The 17,906-nt window shown below is 49.8% G+C and overlaps 1 protein-coding gene and 1 long non-coding RNA gene across 3 annotated transcripts in view; one reads left to right on the forward strand and one right to left on the reverse strand.

Annotated features, from left to right (window-relative positions):
• Window positions 1-633, reverse strand: part of LOC121339400 — a 2,235-nt gene extending 1,602 nt beyond the window's left edge. Inside the window, exon 1 of the long non-coding RNA XR_005953176.1 lies at window positions 499-633. This is a non-coding gene — a long non-coding RNA (uncharacterized LOC121339400). The remainder of the gene's footprint in view (window positions 1-498) is intronic.
• A 123-nt stretch (window positions 634-756) lies between these two features.
• Window positions 757-11,599, forward strand: SNRPA (small nuclear ribonucleoprotein polypeptide A). Of its 2 annotated transcripts, none has more exons than XM_041411145.1 (7): window positions 757-866; window positions 2,752-2,837; window positions 2,964-3,136; window positions 4,922-5,104; window positions 6,884-7,054; window positions 7,776-7,864; window positions 10,197-11,599. In XM_041411145.1, exons 2-7 carry the CDS (start codon window positions 2,765-2,767, stop codon window positions 10,354-10,356), a joined length of 849 nt encoding a protein of 282 aa, XP_041267079.1. In that variant the 5' UTR covers window positions 757-866; window positions 2,752-2,764; the 3' UTR covers window positions 10,357-11,599. The 2 variants fall into 2 exon arrangements, with proteins under 2 accessions (XP_041267079.1, XP_041267078.1); XM_041411144.1 differs by having other exon boundaries at window positions 770-861.
• The last annotated feature ends 6,307 nt before the right edge of the window (window positions 11,600-17,906 follow it).

A 17,906-nucleotide genomic window follows, 5' to 3' on the forward strand; every position in this document is an offset into this window, starting at 1 on the left:
AAACCTGCCCCAAGCAGAAATCCCCCCACCCCACATCCCCAACCCTGCCCCAAGCAGAAATACCCCCACACCACATCCCCAAACCTGCCCCAAGCAGAAATACCCTCACACCACATCCCCAAACCTGCCCCAAGCAGAAATACCCTCACACCACATCCCCAAACCTGCCCCAAGCAGAAATACCCCCACACCACATCCCCCAAACCCTGCCCCAAGTAGAAATATCCCCACACCAATCCCCCAAAGCCTGTCCCAAGACCCTACCCCCTCTCGAGACCCCTCTTAGGACCCATCCCACCATCCCAGATCCCCCCACAATGCCTCAGGACCCCTCCCCAGAACCTCCTTGACACCTCCAGACCCCTTCAGGATGCTCCCCACCCAATATCCCCCACAAGACCCCACCAGAACCCCCCAAGACCCTCCCACGATCCCCTCTTAGGACCCCGCAGCCCTCCCTAACCCCCATCCTCCAACCCTCCCCCGCGGCTCCCCCACCTGTCCCGGCCGCCCCAGCAGCTTCCCGAGCCCTCCGTGCTCCCCCAGCGCCTCCCGCAGCGCCCGCCCGCGCCCGGGGTCACGGCGGAGGAACGGGACCCCGCCTCATGCCCGGCCCCAGGGTCAGAGGGCGCTACTTCCGGCTCGCCTCTAATTGGCTGGAGCTGCGTGGGGGAGGCGGGCGTTGCTGAGGCAAGCCGCGCGGTGATTGGTTGGTTTGGGGAGGATCGCGCCGCTATTGGTTGAAAGGGGACGGTGCCGCTCTTAGTTGGAAGAGGCCCGCGCACGCGGCGGACGCGGTCGCGGCGGTAGCAGGAGGCGCGGTAGATTGTGAGGGGAGAGCGGCTGAGGAGGATAGCTGAGGTGAGGTATGAGGGAATGGAGAGGTCTTAGATGGTTTTTGGGGGAAATGGGTGGGCTTTGAGGCGGGTCTGAGGGGAAGTGGGAGGTTTAGATGTCTTTGGGGGAAATGGGTGGGCGTCGGGGCGGGTCTGAGGGGAAGTGGGGGGTTTAGATGGCTTTGGGGGGAAATTGGGGGAAAAATTGGGAAAAATTGGGAATAAAATGGGAATAAAATGGGAAAAAAGGGTTAAAAATTGGGGGGAAAATGGAGAAAAATTGGGGGAAAACGAGGGAAAAATTGGGAATAAAATGGGGAAAAATGGGGAATAAATGGAGGAAAAATGGGAATAAAATGGGGAAAAATGGGGAATAAATGGAGGAAAAATGGGAATAAAATGAGAAAAAAATTAGGGGAAATTGGGAAAAAATTGGGGAAAAATTTGGAATAAAATGGGGAAAAAAGGGGTAAAAATTGGGGGAAAATTGGGGGAAAATGAGGGAAAACTGGAGAGAAAATGGGGGAAAAATTGGGAATAAATGGGGAAAAAATTGGGGAGAAAATGGGGGAAAAATTGGGGAAAAAATAAAGGAGAAATGAGAATTTTTTTGGGGGAAAGTGGGAATAAAATGGGGAAAAAATGGGGAAAAATTGGGAAAAAATTGGCAATAAAATGGCAATAAAATGGGGGAAAACAGGGAAAAATTGGGGAAAAATTCGAAAAAAATGGGGAAAAAAGGGGTAAAAATTGGGGAGAAAATGGATGGAGAGGTCTTAGATGGTTTTTGGGGGAAATGGGTGGGCTTTGAGGCGGGTCTGAGGGGAAGTGGGAGGTTTAGATGTCTTTGGGGGAAATGGGTGGGCGTCGGGGCGGGTCTGAGGGGAAGTGGGGGGTTTAGATGGCTTTGGGGGGAAATGGGTGGGCGTCGAGGCGGGTCTGAGGGGAAGTGGGGCGTCTTAGGTCGCTGCGGGATGGATCTGGGGGAAATTGGGCGGGTTTAAGAGTTTTTTGCGGGGTCTGAGGGATAATTAGGGGGATCTCAGGTTGGTCCGGGGGGGAAACTGAGGGGAAAAGGGGGGTATCTAAGGTGGGTCGGGAATGGGTTTGGGGGGAATTGGGGTTGTTTGAGTGGCTTTTGTGAGGGGTGAAGTGGATCTGCGGCGAACGTGAAGAGAATTGGGGAGGTTTGAGGGGGATTTGAGAGGCATTGGGGGCGTTTGAGGTAGGTGTGAGGGGAATTGAGTTGTCCGAGGCGGTTTTGGGGAGCATTGGGCGGGTTTGAGGGCTTTCTGAGGGGGATTTGAGGGGAAATGGGAGCTTCTGAAGTAGGAATGAGCAGAATTGAGTGGTCCGACGTGGGTCCGGGGCGGATTTAGGGGAAATTTTGGTGGTTTGAGGAGTTTTTCCGTGGTTTGAGGTGGATTTGGGAGGAAATTGGGGGGGGGATCTGAGGTTGATTGGGGGGTCTGAAGGTAAGTCGGAGGAGAAATGGGAGATTTTGGAGGGGGTTAAGGGGAAATAGGGGGTTCTGAGGTCAGTTTGGGGAGGAATGAGGAGGTCTGAGGGGGCTTGAGGAGGAACTCAAGAGGGTCTGGAGGGTTCTCAGGTGGGTTTAGGGGGGTCTGAGGGGCATTGGGGGCATCTGGGGGGTTCTGAGGTGGGACTGGGGGGAATTTGAGGAAGTCTGAGGGAATTTGGGGGGATCTCAGGCAAGTCTGAGGGGGTTTTGGGGAGTCTCAGGTGGGTCTGGGGTCAATTTTGGGGGGTCTGGGTGTGTCTGAGGGTAATTGGGGGTGGGATTAGGTGGGTCTGGGGTGGATTTGGGGGTCTGGCGGCACCTGAAGGGGGGGTGCCAGGGGGTGAAGGGGTTGCAGCCCTCCCAGACTCCCCCAAAGTCCCCCTGTCCCCACAGAGCGGTCCCGGCCATGGCAGTGCAGGACCCCCGGCCCAACCACACCATCTACATCAACAACCTGAACGAGAAGATCAAGAAGGACGGTGAGGAGGGGGCTGGGGGGTCTGAGACTGTCCGTGGGTGTCCCCAGGGGTTCAGGCTGTCCCCTGTGCTGTCCCCATTGCCAGCGTGCTGTCCCCATGGTCACCATACTGTCACTCTGTCCCCAGAGCTGAAGAAGTCCCTCTACGCCATTTTCTCGCAGTTTGGGCAGATTTTGGACATTTTGGTGTCGCGCAGTCTCCGCATGCGGGGCCAGGCCTTTGTCATCTTCAAGGAGATGAGCAGTGCCACCAACGCCCTGCGCTCCATGCAGGGCTTCCCCTTCTACGACAAACCCATGGTGAGACAGAGACTGGGGGGAAATTCTGACATTTGAGGAAAAAAAACTGGAATTCTAGGGAAAAGCTGCTAAAATCTGGCCTCAAATATCTCCAAAATCCAACTTGTAATCCCTCCAAATTCACCGTGAACACCTCAAAGCTTCCCCTTCTATGACGCACCCATGATGAAACAGAAATTCTGGGGAAAAACACTGGAATTTTGGGGAGAAATCCTGGTATTTTGGGGAAAAAAACCTGAATTCCTGGCGAAAAAATCAAAATCCAGCTGGAAATCTACCAAAAATCCTCTGGGAACTCCCTCAAATAAAACCAGGAATCAAAGCTTCCTCTTGTATGACAAGCCCACAGTGGGACAGAAACTTGGGGAAAAACTCTGAAATTCTGGGGAAAAAAATGCCAGAATGTGGCCTCAAGTATCCCCAAAATCCAACCTGTAGTCCTCCAAATTCACCCTGAACACCCTAAGGCTTCCCCTTTTACAACAAGCCCATGGTGATACCCAAACCTGAGGGAAAATTGTGACATTTTGGGCAGAAAACTGACGTTTTGGGGAAAAAATCCTGGAATTCTGGGGAAAATCCTGAATTCCTGGTGGAAAAAAACCCAAAATGCAGCCTCAAATATCCCCAAAATCCCACCAAAAAAATCCCAAATCCTATTAGGAATGCACCAAAATCCAACCAGAAGCTGCCCCAAAGCTTCCTCTGCTACAACCAACCCCAGTGAGAACCAAATCCCAGAAAAAAACCCCAAATGCCAGGAAAACCCCTGAAATCTAGCCAGAAATTCCTAAAACTTTCCCTTCTATGACAAACCCATGGTGAAACTGAGAACCAAATCCCAGAAAAAAACCCAAAATGCCAGGAAAACCCCTGAAATCTAGCCAGAAATTCCTAAAACTTTCCCTTCTATGACAAACCCATGGTGAAACCTCAAATTCAACCTGGAAGCCCCAAAAATCTGTTGGAAGCCCTCCAAATCCCTCTTGGAGCTCCTCCAAAATCTCTCTGAATTCCCCTAAATCCCTCAGAAACACCCAAATCCCTCCTAAATCTCTCTGAATTTCCTCAAAATCCCTCAGAAATTCCTAGATCCCTGCTAGGACTTCCTGAAATACTCCCAGATTCCTCTTGGAGCTCCCCCAAACGCCCTCTGAAAATTCCAAAATCCTTTCTGGAACCTTTCCCAAATCCCTCAGAACTCTCAAAAATCCATTGGGAAACCCCAAAATCCTCCCCTGAAACCTCCTCAAATTCCCCCAGATTCCTTCTTTAAATTCCCTAAAACCCCTCAGAACCCCCCAAAATCCCTCAGAAACTCCCCGCATCCCTCCTGGAATCTCTCCCAAATCTCTCAGAACCCCAAAAATCCCCCTTGGAAATTTCCAAATCCCTGTTGGAACCTCACAAATTCCTCTGAATTCTCCCAGAATTCCTTCTAGAACTTCCAAAAATCCTTCAAAAATCCGTAATTTATCTTGAAACTCCCCCAGATCCTGTCTGGAACCTCCCCAAATCCTGCAGAATCCCTGAAAATCCCGTGGAAAACCCTCAAATCCCTCTTGGAACTCCCCCAAATCCCTCAGAAAGCCCCAAATCCTCCCCAGATCCCCCCAAAATCCTTGGGAACAACCCCAAAACCCCCTGAGCCATCCCCAAATCCCCCTGGACTGATCCCAGATCCCCTGGAACAACCCCAAATCCTCCCTGGAATCTCCCAAAATCCCTCCTGGAGATGTCCCAAATGCCCTGAAATGCCTCAATCCCGGGAATGTGCCATCCCAGCGGATCCAGTACGCCAAGACGGACTCAGACATCATCGCCAAGATGAAGGGAACGTTCGTGGAGCGCGAGCGGGATCGGGACCGGGAGCGCAAACGGGACAAGCGCAAAGCCAAGGGGGGAGAGGCCCCTGGCCCCAAAAAGAGCGGGGCTGGAGCACAAGGGGCCACGCAGGGAGCAGTGCCCGTGAGTGCCAGGGGATTGTTTGATCCCACTGGGGTCATTTATGGGATTGGGGTCGTTCATGGGAGTGGGGTCATTCATGGGGTTGGGGTCGTTCATGGGTTGGGGTCATTCATGGGATTGGGGTCGTTCATAGGATTTGGGGTCATTTATGGGATTGGGGGTCATTTGTGTGATTGGGGTCATTCATGGGATTGGGGTTGTTCATGCGATTGGGGTTGTTCATAGGATTTAGGGTCATTTATGGGATTGGGGGTCATTTGTGAGATTGGGGTCATTCATGGGATTGGGGTCGTTCATGGGATTTGGGGTAATTTGTGGGATTTGGGATCATTTGTGGGATTTGGGGTCATTCATGGGATTTGGGGTCATTCGTAAGATTTGGGTCGTTCATGGAATTTTGGCATCAGAATCAGGGTGCAGGGGATGGTGCCTGTGAGTGCTGGGAGATTTATAGGATCAGGATTGGGAGTCATTCGTGAGATTGGGGTCGTTCATGGAATTTTGGCATCAGAATCAGGGTGGAGGGGATGGTGCCTGTGAGTGCTGGGAGATTTATAGGATCATTTATGGGATTTGGGGTAATTTGTGGAATTTGTGATTGTGGTACGGGGCCAGTGCCTGGAGTGCCAGGGGATTTATGGGATTGTGTTATGGGATTTGGGGTCATTTATAGGATTTGGGATCAGAATCGGGGCACAGAAGACAGTGCCCGTGAGTCCCAGGGGGATTTGGGTTTGGTTTAGGGGATTTGGGATGGCTTTAGGGGATTTTGGGGTTGTTTTATGTGATTTGGGATTGTTCACAGGGCTTTTGGGATTGTTTAATGGGATTTTGGGGGTGGGTTTATGGGATTTGGGATTGGGGCACAGGGGGGAGTGTCTGTGAATGTCAGGAATTTGGGATCAGTTTAGAGGATTTTGTGATCAATCCTGGGGGAATTGGGGAATTCATGGGATTGTGGGATTGTTCCTAGGGGATTTGGAATCAGTTTATGGGAATTTGGGGCATTTCTGGGGAATTTTGGGGAATTTGCAGATGGTTCAGGATGATTTGGGATCATTTTATGGGATTTTGAGGATTGTTCTTAGGAGATTAGGGATTGTTTAGTGGGATTTGGGATTGTTTAGTGGGGTTTTGGGATGGTTCCAGGGGATTTTGGGATCATTCCAGGGGGTTTGGGGAAAGGTTCAGGGGGATTTTGGGATTGTTCCAGAGGATTTTGGGGGATTTGGGATGATTCCAGGGGATTTGGGGGATGGTTCTGGGGGATTCTGGGATCATTCCTGGGGATCGGGATTGTTCCTGGGCATTTGGGAGGGCATGGGGGGATTTGGATGGGATTTTGGGGGGATTTGAGTTCTTTGGGTTCTTTGTGTGCTTTTGGGGTTATTTGGGTTAATTTTGAGGTTGGTTGGTGTGATTTTGGGATAATTTGGGATAATTTTTCATGGTTTTGGGAAAATTTGGGGTTTTTAGGGCCATGTGTCTGTGGGGTAATCCAGGGATAATTCTGTGTGGATTTGGCATAATTCCACATTGATTTGGGATTCTCAGTGTACTTTGGGAATAACTTTGGGATTCTGTCTGTTCCTTTGGAATGATGTGGGGGGTGTTGGGGTCTCCTCAGGGGATGAGTTTGGGATAGCTTTGGGATTCTGTCGGTGCCTTTGGAATGATTTGGGGTGTGTTGGGGTCTCCTCAGGGGATGAGTTTGGGATAGCTTTGGGATTCTGTCTGTTCCTTTGGAATGATGTGGGGTGTGTTGGGGTCTCTCCTCAGGGGATGCCGCCGCTGGCGCAGCCGCCCCGGATGATGCCGCACCTGGGGGGACAACCACCCTACATCCCTCCCCCGGGCATGATCCCAGCCCCAGGCATGGCCCCGAACCCGGGAATTCCCCCAGGAATGGCCCCACAGCCTGGAATGGCCCCGATCCCTACCCCACAGCCTGTGAGTGACCCCAGAACCTCAGTGATTTAAGGGACTTGTGGGATTTTTGGGGTGGAATTTGTGAGATTTTGTTGGATTTTGGTGGGATTTTGAGGGAATTTTTTGTGGGAATTTTTTTGGTGGATTTCCTGAGATTTTGGGTAGGATTTGAGGGGACCTGGGGGCATTTTTGGGGGGATTTGTATCGTTTTGGTGTGGCTTTTTTGAATGGATTTGCAGTGGATTTTGTGGCAGTTTTGGGGGGATATTTTGTGGGGATATTTTGGACGATTTTGAGGGATTTTTGGGGGTGGATTTTTTGTAATTTGGGAATTTTTCTGCAAATTTTTCTGCATGGATTCTGTGGGATTTTCATGGGGATTTAGTGGGACTGTTTGAGGAATTTTTCTGTGGGATTTATGGGATTTTTGGAGTGATTTTTGTTGGGATTTTGAGGGATTTCTGTGGGCTTTGGCGCATTTTTTGTGGGGATTTTTGGTTTAGAACTCTGTGGTCTTTTGGGTGGAATTTTGGTGAGATTTTGGTCAGATTTTGGGATTTCTTTGGGGATTTTTTAGATGGATTTTTTGGTTTTTTTGTGAGCAGATTTTTTGTGGATTTTTTTTCAGGATTTTGGGGCAGATTTTTTAGTGTGTATACAGTGTGACTTTAGGTAGATTTTGGGCCTGATTTGGGGCAGATTTGATGCTGATTTGGGGTTTTTTCTCCCATTTCCCTGCAGCTGTCAGAAAACCCTCCGAACCACATCCTGTTCCTGACCAACCTCCCTGAGGAGACCAACGAGCTGATGCTCTCCATGCTCTTCAACCAGTGAGATCTGGGGCATTCCCGGGATTTCGGGGATTCCGGGAATTCTGGGCAGGGTTTGGGGGATTGGGTTATTGTGGGGCTTGTGGAGAGGGGTGAGGGGGGCTTGGGGCTGGATTTTTTTTTTTTTTTTAATATCAGGGTTTGGGGGGGAATTTCTGGATTGTTTGGATGGGAATTTCTGGGGTTTTGGAGGAATGTTTTTGGGGCGGGGAAGGGGAGAATGATCCGGATTTTTGGAGGATTGTTTCCCGATTTTTTTGAGGAATGTTTTTGTGTTTTTCGGAGAAAATACGTGGACTTGAGATGGGGGAGGGAGATTTTGGATTTTTAGGGGTAAATTTCTGGGGTTTTGGAGGAATGTTTCTGGATTTTTTGGGGAGTTGGATTTCTGGGTTTATTTGGGAATGGCTTTGGAGTTTTAGGGGGAAGTTCCTCAATATTTGGGAATGCTCTAGGATTTTTTTGGGGGGAGCTTTCTGGACGGGGTGGGGGGACAGGTTTATGAGTTTTTGGGGGAACATTTCTGGGATTTTTTAAAAAAGTTTCTAGATTCTGAGGAATGTTTCTAGATTTTTGGGGGAATATTTTTGACTTTTGGGAGGAAGTTCCTTGATTTTGGGCAATATTTCAGGATTATCTGCGGGAAAAGCTTCTGGCTTTTTGGGGGGACAGTTATGGATCTTTTGGGGGAAGATCCTCAGTCTTTGAGTTTATTGGGGTTTTTGAGGGGATGTTTCTGGATTTTTTTAGGACCATCTCTCGATTTTGGGGAAAATGTTTCTAGATGCTTTAGGGGAAATGTTTCTGGATGTTTTGGGGGCAACTCCCGAATTTTTTTGGGGAACATTTCTGGACTTCTGGGGAGTTGGATTTCTGGTTTTTTGGGGGAACATTTCTGGATTTTTGGGAATATTTCTGGATTTTTTCCAGGAAGGTTTCGGTGGGGGGGGGCAATTGTTTCTGGATTTTTAGGGAGGTTGGATTTTGGGGGTTTTGAATAATTTTGAGGGTTTTTGGGGAATTTTGGGGGTTGGATTTTGGGGAAATGTTTCTGGACTTGGTGGAATTTTTTGGTATTTTGTGGGATATTTCTGGATTTTGGGGAGTGTTGGGTTTTTGTGGATATTGAGAATGTTTAGGTGGGATTCAGAGTTGGATTTTTGATTTTTGGGATGTTGGATTTTTGGAAATGTTTTGGAATTTTTGGGGTTGTTGGATGTTTGGGGAGTTGAACATTGAAAGATTTTCAGAGCGTTTCCCTGGAATTTTGGGGAAATCCTGCAGGACTTTTGGGGTTATTTAGGATATTTTGGGATTTTGAGGGATATTCTGAGATTCTCAAACCATTTTGAGAGCATTTGAGTCAAATTTTGGGGGTGATTTCCTACCACTGGGGGTTTTCCCAAACTCGGGCTGCCCCCTTGGATTTCTCAGGGATTTCCTCAAATTCTGGGCTCCTCCTGACTCTAACCCCCCATCCCAAATTCCCAGGCATTGGGAATCCAGGAGCTCCCTCGGGGGCATTTGGCAGTGTTCCTGGAATATGGGGAAAATTTTGGGATTTTTGGGGGATTTCAAGAGGAGTCAGGTGGGGGGCTGGGTTGGATATTTGGGGGGAATGTTTCTGGATTTTTTTTGGAGGGAAATGTTTCCAGATTTTTGGGGAACGTTTCTGGAGTTGAATTTCTGGGTTTTTGGGGAGCGTTGCTGGATATTTTTGGGGACATTTCTGGATATTTGGTGCAGTTGGGTTTTTGGATTGTTTGAAGGAGAAAAGTCTGGAATTTGAGCTGAAATTCTGGATTTTTGGGGAACAATTCTGGGCATTTATGGAGAGCTGGATTTCTGGATTTTTTAAACAAATGTTTCTGGATTTTGGGGGACATAGCTGGATCTTTTTGGGAATGTTTCCAAGTTTTTTGGGGGTATGCTTCTGGATTTTTGGGGGGAAATTTTATGTTCTTGGGTGTTTTGGGGAATGTTTCTGGGTTTTTGAGAGAAGTTTCTGGATTTTTTGGGGAACGTGGCTGGATATTTGAGAATGGCGCTGGATTTCTAAAAGAGGCTGTTTCAGGATTTTTTGGGAGGGGGATGCTTCTGGATCTTTTGGGGGGAACATTTATGGGTTTTTGGGGGACCATTTCTGGAGTATTTTTGGGGGACATTCCCAGATTCTTTGGGGAACCTTCTTGGGTTTCTGGGGGAACATTCCCAGGTTTCTAGGAGAACTTTCTGGGGGAACATTCCCAGGTTTTTTGGGGAACATTCCCGGGTTTCTGAGGGAATGGTCCCAGGTTTTTTCAGGCTCTCCTGACCCCATTCCCCATCCCAGGTTCCCAGGGTTCAAGGAGGTGCGCCTGGTGCCCGGGCGCCATGACATCGCCTTCGTGGAGTTTGACACCGAGGTGCAGGCGGGCGCCGCCCGCGAGGCACTGCAGGGCTTCAAGATCACCCAGAGCAACGCCATGAAGATCTCTTTCGCCAAAAAGTGACCCAAAACACCCCAAACCCCACCAAAACACCCCCAAACCCAAAAAAAGAAGGGCCCAAAATACCCGAGATCCAAAAAAAGCGCCTCAAATCTGCCCCTAAATACCCAAAACCCGCCCCAAAACACCCCAAATTCCCATAGAAACACCCTAAAATCATTCCAAACCACCCCAAAATCCCATAGAAACACCCTAAGATCTCTCAAAACGACCCCAGAACACCCTAAATCCCATAAAACTGCCCCCAAATCGGAGAAAAAGACTCCAAAATCCCAGAAAACTGCCCCCAAAACGGTCCTGACCCTGCTCCAAACCCCCCACGTGCCCCCACTCCCCCAGGTAAGTTCAGCTGGGCCCAAATTCTAATTTTTTTAACCCAAACCCTCCTTTTTCCCACCCCAAATTTTCCTTTTCCCACCCCAATTTTTTTTTTCAAAGCCCAAATCCTTTGTCCCATCCCAAATCACCTTTTTCCACCCCAAATCTCCTTTTTCAACCCCAAATTGTATTTTCCCACCCCAAATGCTTCCAGCCCGCCTTAAATCCTCTTTTTCCACCCAAAATCTTTCCCCATCCTGAATCCCTCAATTCCCACCCCAATCCCTATTTTCTCCTCCACACCCTAAATCCCCTTCACCCACTCAAAATCCATTTTTCACCCCAAATTCTCCCTTTTTCATCTTAAGTCCTTCTTTTTCCACCCCAAGTCCCTTTTTCCCACACAGAATCGTTTTCCATCTCAATATCCCCTTTTCCCACTGCAATTCTGACCCCAAATCCTCAATCCCCACCCTAAATCCCCTTTTCCCGCCCAAATCTCCTTTTTTCATCCTAAATCCTTCTTTGTGCATCCCAAATCCTCCTTCTTTCACCCCAAAATCTCCTTTATCTGTCTTAAATCCTATTCTTTCTTCCCTAAATCTCTTCACCCCAAATCCTTCTTCTTTTACCCCAAATCCCCTTCTTCCACCCTGGATCCCCACCCCAAATCCATTTTCTCAGCCCCCAGAGGCTTTTGAGGTTCCCGAGGAGTTTTTGGGGTTTTTCCCAGCATTGTACCCAGGGTCTCTCTGCAGACATTGCACCTGGAGCTGCCCCTACCCCAGATAAACCCAAATCCCCTTTTCCCACTCCCCCAGATGCTTTTGGGGTTCCCAAGGGGTTTTTGGGGTCTTTCCCAGCATTGTACCCAGGGTCTGTCTGCAGACATTGCACCTGGAGCCTTCCCAAATAAACCCCACTGTGCCCCCCAGGGCTGGAGTGGTTTTGGCGGGGATGTTTGGGATTGGGGGGAAAGTGACCCCCCCCAGTCCTCTGGGATTGGGGGGATTAGATCCTAAAATTTGGGGTGTGGGGGGTTTGACACCCCAGGGTTTGCGGGTATTTGACAATCCCTGGATTTGGGATTTGGGGGGTTTTGACCCCAGGATTTGGGGACCCAGGGATTGGACTCCGGACTTTGTGGATGAGGAGGCTTGCTCACCCCAGATATTTCAAACCCTAGGAGTTGGGAATTGGGGGTTTTAACCCCAAGCTTTGGGGATTGAGGGTGTTTGGCACCTCAGGATCTAGGATTTGGAGATATTTGACCCCAGACTTTGGGAATTGGGGGTGGTGGACACCCCAAATATTTTAAACCCGAGGATTTGGGGATTCAATCCCAACGTTTGGGAACTGGGGAGTGTTTGACACTCCAGTATTTGGGGGTTTGATCCTAAAATTTGGGTTTCAGGGGGGTGGTTGATATCCCAGAGTTTGGGTTTAGGGATGTTTGGCCTCCCCCACAGTGTTGGAACTCTCAGGATTTGGGGTTAGGGGGGTTTGACTCCAGGATTTGGGGTCTTTGACCTCCTCAGGTTTGTGGTCGGGGTTAAGATCAGAGCCATTCCCTGGAAACAGCGATGGCATTGGGATTGGGAACAGGAATGGGAACAGGATCAGGCTCAGGAAGGGGAGACACCCCGACCTAATAATGGTGTCCCAGGGGGAGACCTAGCCTCAATCCCAGAATGGACCCATCCCCACAATCCCAGACCCTTCCCCACTCCCAGACCCCTCCCTGTCACAATCTGCTCATATAAACCGGGGTCGTGATGGTTCGTTAAGTGATCTTGGAATGCAAAAAACACGGAACGGGGATTGCAGTATCAATCAAAACCAAATTCACCTTTACCAAATGACCACAGCAAGTGTGGGAAGTGGAATGCAAAAAACACAACACGGAACGGGGATTGCAGTATCAGTCAAAACCAAATTCACCTTTACCAAATGACCACAGCAAGTGTGGGAAGGGAAAGGGAAAGAAGGGAAGGGAAGGGAAGGGAAGGGAAGGGAAGGGAAGGGAAGGGAAGGGAGAAAGGAGAAAAAGGAAAAAGGATAGAAAAGAGGGAGAGAGGGAGGATAGCTACCAAACATGGAAAGTCCTGGTTAACTCAAGGTTCTATTATAGTCCATTGCTGGGGAGGGAAGAGAACTTGAAATCACTGAGGGGGAAAAAGGTATTGAAGACTGATCTGGCCAGTCCATGTTCTCAGCAGGATAAGTCGCTATCAGCGGTGAGCGGGATCCATTGTTTCAGGACTGGTTTCTATGGGAAACCAGTCTAGGTCCAGTGAACACATCTGCAGGCAACACTTAGCAGGCATCCTGCTCCAGTCAGCCCAGCACCCCTGGGTCTCAGTCTTATAGGGTCTCAGCCTTATAGGGTCTCAGTCTCAGTCCTTGGGAGGGGGCTTCAATCTCTGTCCATCATGGTGGTAGTGAAGCAGATGAAGGATTTTCCATGGGGGCTACCAAAGTTGCCCCAGCAAGTTCATTTGGCCAAGAGGTGGGAAAATTCCTGGGCTGCTGTTACGAAGCAGGTGCAAGCACATAGGGCACGTCTGCCCCTTAACCAGGCCCTGCTAGAAGCAGTCACTGTAGACACAGCTGTGAATAATCACTTGGCAGGCCAGAATTCTGCTCAAAGACCTCAGGATTTCTGGCGTTCATCCACCACCGGCAGGTCAGAATTCTGATCAGGGTCCTCAGTGTCCCGATGTCTGTCCTTGGGACAGTCATGAGGCAAATGAGGGGAACTTCAGACCGTCTCTTACACTCCCTCAATCCCAATCCACCTCAATCCGGATCGGACCCATCCCCAGACCCTCCCCCATTCCCAGACCAGACCCTTCAATCCCTTTTTGGGGCAGCTCCTGCTGCTTCCAGCCCATTTTTGGGGTTCCAAACGGCTCCAGGGACCTTCCCCATTTTGGAAGTGTTGGGGTGACCCCAGGGCCGCACCGAGGGCCAAGGGGGGATCGAAACCCTCAAACCAGGGGGATTCCTGGGGGTCCCCAATTCCTCCTGTCCCCACCCCAAAACAGATCCTGGCCAATCAGAGTGCACGGTCCTGATGACAAACCAGATGCCATGCAGAAACTGGGTGCAGTGGCCCAACCTGGCGATTTTCAGGGAATCTGCGCCCATTGTGGATCTGACTGATCAGTTGACAGGCGGATCCACAGCACCCAGTGCTCCCCAAGAGCGGAATTTGGGGAGGGGGGAGATGAACCTGGGGATGGGGCATGTGAGGACATCTGGGGCGTACTGGTGGTGTTGGGAGCCCCCCTGACTGTAGGGGGCATGGTGAGAAGGGAGATGGGGGCCCCAAATTAAATGAAAGGGGGAGTCAGGACTGCCAAACAGAGCAGGAGGGGCCTGGAACCCCCAAAACCAAACACGGGGGAGGGGACTGGGGATTGGGGGAACAATGGGGAAGGAGTGGAAGAGCGGGGGAAAAGAGGGTGATGGGACCTCCAAGCAGAGCAGGAGGGTGATGGGACCCCCCAAAATGAGCTGGGAGGAGGCTGTGGACTGGGGGAATGCTGCAAAAGGGGAGGAGAGGGGAAGGAAAGATGGAATGGGACAAACTGGGTAAGAAAATCAAACTCTACAGTCAGAGCAGGGATTTGTTTATTCAGCATGGGGAGTGAGGGAGATCTCTCTGGCAAAAATCCACTCAATCTTCTTTAGCCTTCAGTTACATTTTAAAAGCCACAGTTAAAACATTTCATTAGCATATTCACAGCATAAAGCTGTGCAATGATTTTACAACCTTTTGCTGCTTCAGTGCATGCGTCAGTTCTTTCTGTGGTGGTCCTCAGTCTTCTGGTGGTCTTTTGATGAAGGCTTCTGCAGTCCTCCTCACATTTGAACTTTTTACCTGTATCATCAGCCCATGCCTGGTGCTTCTTCAGTCTAACCTGGTTTTAGCTGATTTTGCGGTTTCCAAGTTCCGTAAAAACTTGCTATCTTGCTCTTGGTGGCATTTGTTAAGTCACTTGCTCTGATATCTTGCTTGTTTTACCTGCACATCTTGTTCCAGTGCTGCTTGTGGTGAACCTTTCCTTGCACACCACTAAGGATTCCCCCCACCTCGGTGTCACAGCAGCTCCACGCCCAGCCAGGAGGAGCAGCAGGGTTGACAGGGCATCCCCCCAGATCTTGCCCCCACTGATGACACAGCTGGACACTTGGGAGGCTGTCTGAGGCTTCATTGTCCACCAACATCCCAGGAGGGAGCAGAAAATCCTGCTGCAGACGCTGATTCTGGAGTCTCCCAATGCTTCCTTGCTTCCCTGAGGTTCTGTCAAGTCCCAGTGAAACCTTGGTGCCGTATTGTTCCATAGCCTCACGTTGCTCTCCTGGCTTCCATGAGGTTCCTCTGTGACCCACTGCAGCCTTGGCTCCATGAGGGTCTCTTGGCTTCCATGAGTGTCTCCTAACTTTTACAATGCTCCACTACATCCCAAGAGGCCTCCATGGCTCAGCTTTGGAGTCCTGCAAAATCCAAAGATTTCCCCTCAAAAAACACCAGCCCACAGACCCCTAGGATATTTGGGCTGAGCTCCTGTTCCCCAGGCATCTGCATGGAACCCAAGTGACTGTTGTGCCTCCATGGAATGTCATGGAACAAACTGTCACTTGTAAGACTGTGGGGTGCCACTGTAAACATTGCCACTGCCCATGGAACCAAGTGTCCATGGTGACAGAGCCAGGCCGAATGGAACACAGGAGACCACTGTGACCCAATGGAAACTCATGGAACCAAGGCTCCGCTGTGACACAGAGGGGCCTCATGGCACCAAGGAGACCATTGTGAGGCAATGGAATGTCCTGGGACAACGAGTAAATTGTCAACATAGCAGGGCCTGATGGAGCCCTGGTGCTGATGGGACATTTCCAAGGCTCGTGCAAGCAAGTGTCCATAGTGACAGAGCCTGGCCTGATGGAACACTTTTACCCAACAGAATCTGATGGAACCAAGTGTCCACTGTTTCACGCTGCAAACTCAGAGTAGTGAGACCACTGTGTTGCAATGGAATGTCCTGAAACCAAGGACACCACTGTGATGTAATCAAATCTCAAGGAACCAAGGGTCAATTGTGAACACATTAGCTTCTCAGGAAACCAAGGAAAACATTGTGACACAGTGGAATCTCATGGAACCATGGCTTTATTTTGACAAAGGGGCCAAATACAAGACAGGTGCTACTGGGACATTGCCAGTTCTTACGGAATCAAGTGTCCCATGAGACACAGGGAAGATCATAGAAATATGGGGACCATTGTTACGCAATGGAGCCAAGGGTAAATTTTGACAGAGAGGAGGCACATGAAACATAAGGACCACAGAAATATTTCCAGGCCAAGGAGAAACAAGGCTCCATTATTGCACAGCAGGGCCTCATGGGATCTAGGAAAGCACTGTGCCACAACGGAATCTCATGGAACCAAGGGTCCATTGTGACACGGCAGGCTCTCACGGAAGCCTGGTGCCACTGGGACATCTCCAGCCTTGGTGGGAGCAAGTGTCCATTGTAACACAGCATAGCCTCAAATTACAAGAGAGCAGAGTGATGCCATGGAATCTTGGGGAGCCAAGTATCAATTGTAAACACAGTGCAGCCTTATTGAAGCCAGGAGATCATTGTAGCACAATAGAATCTCACAGAAACAAGTCTGAATTGTTATAAAGAGGGGCCTCATGAAAGCCAGGAGACCATTGTGATGTCGCACTTTGTCACCATGGGGCCGTGCTTCTATGAGAATCCATGGGCCCACAATATTCTCCTGGGTTCAAGAAGCCCCACTGTGTCACAATGGCCCCTTGCTTCCACAAGCCACAGCATGGTCCCAGTTGCCCCTGGGTTCAATGAGGCCATGCTGCGTTCACAATTGACACTTGCTTCCATGAGATTCCATTGCATCACAGTGGTCCCCATGTTTCCATGAGGCTGCCCTCTCAAAATGGACACTGGGTTCCACAAGAGCTGACAATGTGCTGGTGGCCCCACTTTGCTGAAGCAGAGCCTTGGATGCATGAGATTTCATGTTGTCCCAATGGTTTGCTGTGTTCCATGGTGCTGTGCTGTGTCACAATGGACACTGATTTCCACCTGCCCTGGCACTATCCAAGTGGCACCTGGTTTCCATGAGTCCTCGTTGTGTTTCTAGTTGACACTTGGTTCCCCAAGATGTCATTGTGTCACACTGCTCTCCTGGGCACCATGAGACCTTGCTGTGCAATAATGGAGTCTTGTTTCTACTAGACCTGGCAATGTCCCAGTGGCACCTGTGTCCCGTGAGGCCCCACTTGCTCAAAGCAGAGCCTGGGGTTAACAACTGACCCTTGTTTCCTTGAGATTCCATTGTACCACAGCGATCTCCTTAGTTCCATGAGGCCCAGTTGTGCTACAATGGTCTCTAGCATTCCATGAGGCCCTGCTGTAAAACAGTGGACACTTGGTTCCACGAGTTTCCATTCCATCAAGACGATCTCTTGCATTCCATGAGGCCCTGCTGTGTCCCTGTGGAGCCTTTGTTCCATGTGTTCCCATTGTGACACAATGGCCTCCAGCGCTCTATGAGGCTGCGCCGTGAAACTCTGTACACTTGCTTCCATGAGATTCCATGTTGTCACTGCCAGGACAGTCCAAAAACCCCAGAAGTTTATGCCCAAAAATGAGACATAGGAGTCCTTCAACTTCATTTGCATAAAGGGAGAGAGTTCACTGGGGCACATGCCTGCAGGGTTTTCTCTCTTGAGGTTTCTGAGGGTGCAGCCTCCTTTTATCCTAAACTCCCAGCTACATGCTGCCCTCTTCCTTTCCCCATTGCACAGCCTTCCCAACCTGCCTACCACATATTCCTTCTTGAACCTGGCATTTCCCCTCAAAGTTCAGGCTTGTGTTGACCCTTGTCTGTTTCAGGAGTCAAGTTGTCTGCACCTGGTAACAAACCTGCTGCACAAAGTCAGTAGAAATATTATGACCCATTTCAAAGATATTAACACCCATCCCTTTACTCACCAAATTATTTGTAAAGATATTAGCTCACATATTTCCTCTCAAATTGATGTTTCCTGTGCTGGTGACAGTCTTTTAAATCCAGCCTTCTGCCTGACCTCTCTGTTGTTGTAGTTCCATGGGCAGAGGTTGTTGTCTCTTACCCTTTCCCATGGGCAGGCTGGTGTTCAGCCAGGACAGCAGGGCCCCACCCCACATCACTGT

This window comes from Onychostruthus taczanowskii, unplaced genomic scaffold (genome assembly GCF_017590055.1).
Source record: "Onychostruthus taczanowskii isolate IOZ18803 unplaced genomic scaffold, ASM1759005v1 scaffold344, whole genome shotgun sequence".
Lineage (NCBI taxonomy): Eukaryota > Metazoa > Chordata > Aves > Passeriformes > Passeridae > Onychostruthus > Onychostruthus taczanowskii.

What these genes read in the sequence shown, in the direction of transcription:
- SNRPA (XM_041411145.1), top strand. Translation starts at nt 2,765, where the DNA reads ATGGCAGTGCAGGACCCCCGGCCCAACCACACCATCTACATCAACAAC. An exon ending in CGAGAAGATCAAGAAGGACG is followed by an intron (nt 2,838 to 2,963) that starts GTGAGGAGGGGG and finishes CTCTGTCCCCAG; the next exon opens with AGCTGAAGAAGTCCCTCTAC. An exon ending in CCACGCAGGGAGCAGTGCCC is followed by an intron (nt 5,105 to 6,883) that starts GTGAGTGCCAGG and finishes GTCTCTCCTCAG; the next exon opens with GGGATGCCGCCGCTGGCGCA.